Raw genomic sequence first — 3,278 nt, 5'->3', positions numbered from 1 at the left:
TTTTCTTTTCTTTTTTTTTTTTTTTCTCCCCCCTGAGCTTCAAAATCCAGGTCTGTCGGTGTGGGACATAGCAGGAAGCTTTAGATTATTCACAAGAAAATGAATCATAAATTCTTCAGAAATAAAAGCTGAGATTTTACTCGGTTGGCTTGAAGAGAACGACTTTGGGCAGTGTCCAGCGCTGCACGTGCTCGTAAAGCAGAACAGAAAGTATCACGTGCTGTTTGCAAGACGAATCCCCTGTAAAGTGGTTCTCTCTCTTCCTCTTCTGACTAGGTGTACAAGGGACCAGAGACTTCCTTCCGCCTCACGAGCTTGCAGACAAACTGTGAATATCGGATCAGAGTCTGCGCTGGCCGTCAGTCCCAAGACTCTACTGGATCACAAGAACTGTATGGACCTTACAGTCCCAGTACAGTGTTCTCATCTCAGAAACAAGAGCTGGTTCCACCGTGTGCTGATCTGACGACGGAGTTGGCAGAGACTAAGAAGACATTGCGTGAAGAGCGCTTCATTGCTATCGTTCTTCTCTGCGGATTTGCAGTGGTTGCTATTTTATTTGCTGTTGTTATTCAGTACTTTGTAATCAAGTAGACGAGAGCCTATTCAGTACTCGGCCTTTTGTACAGAAGCTCTCTCGGGTATTTATGGTTAGTTCTAATTAAAATCCTAGCTGGAAATGTAGTTACATGCGTTTCCACTTTTGCTGCTGGCTAACAGTGAGGCTGGGTTGGCAGATCCTTTCCAAATACTGAACACAGATTTCTCGTAGAAAGGGTAATCCTGGGTCCTCTGTAATCAGGGTTAGCTGTTAATAAAACAGCAAAAAACTGCCTTATCGTGCGCACTGGTGTGTGTGCACGCTCTTCCTCTCTCCGAATTCAAAGCGGGGCCCTTTGGCCCGTTAGAGAGAGAAGGCGTTGATAGAGCAAGTCCTTTTCAAGTACGACTAGAGCAGTGGTAGCCGATCCGCAATGTTTAATCAGGTATTGTTGTAGTTTGGTATACACGAAATACAGCAGCACAAATGCTTCAGCTTAGAGCAGTACTGTATGGCAAAACGTTACTAGAGCATACCACATTTAATATACTGTAGAAGGAAAGCAGAATATTGACTTTGACTTAGTGATGTTACTACTTTACAGTTATTTTAATATTTCGGATTCAGTAATAATCATTTCAAGCGTTGAAGTAGAGGGTGCCAGCATTTTTAGAATTTTAATCGAAGTGCTAGACGAAACGTTAGCAGGACGTAATGTTCGTACAGCAAAGGCGTTCGTATGTAACGTTGCAGAAAAGGCCCCTTTTGTATTGTACATTTCTGAATGAAATGCTTTCTGCTGTTGGTGAGCAGCTGTTGGCCCAATCCACATTTCACTCTCAGTGCCTGAGAGAAAAGTAATTTCCTGTGCTTCTGATTAAATCTTTGCAGTGTTTTCAGAAAAGCACAGGTATTGTCTTTAAGGAGAAAGAGTGCATTTATGATAAATGTTAACGCTATTTGGCTCAAACTGAGCAAATGTTTTTGTACTATTATTAACCTAAAAATAAAAAGTTCAAACTGCTTTTGGATGCCCTTCTAACTTAATCTGAATTATCAAATTATACATGAAAGAACTCTTTTTAGATAACATTTATACAATGTTTTAAATGACTTGCTATCCCGGTGGTAGCAGCTTCACATTCCATTGTTTTCTAGATGGGAATGTTCAGCCTGCTATGAACTTTTCTGAAACTCGTCCTGTTTGTCTGGGGGGTGTTTTTTGTGGACACTGTGCACTACATATGACTGTTCTTGTTAAATCTGCTTGCGAATACCTAAAGATGAGTCTGACAGCTGTGTCTTCTTCATATCAAATATTTTGAAAGCTGGAACTCGCCAATTTCGAACGTGTTTCAGAATGGGTCTCCCCAGTAGCATTTGGAATATGCCATAGAAAGGTAGAGTTAGCGTATTTTGCAGAGACTGCGGCTACACTTTATATACATCAGAGCAATGCACTTGTACGTGGAATGTTGGATGTGATAGTGCTACAGGCTAAGTGTTTCCAGTAATTAATGACTTTAAGGGTCTTTCTCCTATGGCAGTTGATGAATAATGTTGCGTTATAGTTTGAGGCATTGTGTTGTATTTCAGATGTGGAAAACCTAAATTATGACATAGTATCGCTTAATACTCTTAAAAGTAGATTTATGGTGCAATCTGAAATTAATCTTTTCAAAATGTACTCTTCATTTTGTACTCTATTTATTTTGATTAAAAGTCCTGGAAAACGTATGTTTGAATGTATTGTTCTACTTGTAGCAGAACTTTAAGTTAATCATTTATTATATCATAGAAATCTCTCCCTCCAGCGTTGGAAAGAGTTTTATACAGATATTAGTCTTTAGTTTGCAGAAGAGTTTACAATCTGTCTTTATTTCTCTTCATAGTCTACTTTTAGCAAATAAGACTGCCTTCAGCAAATCTCTATTGCCAAAGGGTTATTTCTTTAACTCTTAGAATGAAGTTTGTAGAGGTTTATTTGGCAATAATGTTTCTGATGATTTTAAAAGATAAATTAGGATTGCAGAGTAAATACTAACAAGCCATGACTCCTAAAAAGCGGAAGAAAGTTCTTTTGTAATTGCCACAAAATAGTCACGTTTCCAGAAAATATCCGTGAAAGCCGACCGCAATACAGACTTTACATCAGCCGTTATCCATTCCAGAACGATCTACCCTAGTGGCATTAATGTATTAAGTATCTTCAGTTTTCTTGTATTGTAATTTTGAGGTATCTCAAACTTATGTTAAAGCTGCCATGCATTGTATTACTAAATTGTAACTATCAAATAGATAATATATTTAATACAGCCAATAAATAATACAAATGTATTCAAATTCGACTACGGGGTTGCGTGTGTCTTTTCTGGGTTTTAATCTTATTCAGGAGCTAAATCTTATTCAATCTTATTCAGCACAAATCTTATTTGTGTAGTACGTAATTCAAGGTGAAGAAACACGTTTCGCCTTGTTGCTGTCATTAAGAGCTGCCTTAAAAAAAAAAATAATCTTTCTGGAAGAGAAGTTATCTGTGGGAGCCTTAGCGCAACGCTGTCCTCTTCCAAGAGCTGTGTCAACCTGGGGACCAAACAGTGCGGTTTCTTGAACCCTTTTACATGAGGTCGTGGGGCAGCCCGTGAGCTGGGGATCTGGACTCGGTGTTTGCTGGTTTTACAAATAAGGGAGATGGGCGAATGCCCTCTGCTCTCACTCCCCCCCCCCCCCCAGGCAA

The 3,278-nt window shown here is 39.4% G+C and overlaps 1 protein-coding gene across 2 annotated transcripts in view; it reads left to right on the top strand.

Annotated features, from left to right (window-relative positions):
- LOC103906158 (fibronectin type-III domain-containing protein 3a-like) overlaps positions 1 to 2,885 on the top strand; it is a 45,217-nt gene extending 42,332 nt beyond the window's left edge. For both annotated transcript variants that reach the window (XM_009287998.2, XM_009287997.2), the window contains exon 26: positions 277 to 2,885. In XM_009287998.2, the coding sequence (XP_009286273.1) occupies positions 277 to 594 (318 nt within the window). In that variant the 3' untranslated portion in view covers positions 595 to 2,885. The remainder of the gene's footprint in view (positions 1 to 276) is intronic.
- Positions 2,886 to 3,278: the final 393 nt, after the last annotated feature.

Source organism: Aptenodytes forsteri, unplaced genomic scaffold, assembly GCF_000699145.1.
Source record: "Aptenodytes forsteri isolate BGI_AS27 unplaced genomic scaffold, ASM69914v1 Scaffold72, whole genome shotgun sequence".
NCBI lineage: Eukaryota > Metazoa > Chordata > Aves > Sphenisciformes > Spheniscidae > Aptenodytes > Aptenodytes forsteri.
This window is presented reverse-complemented; position numbering and strand designations above follow the sequence as displayed.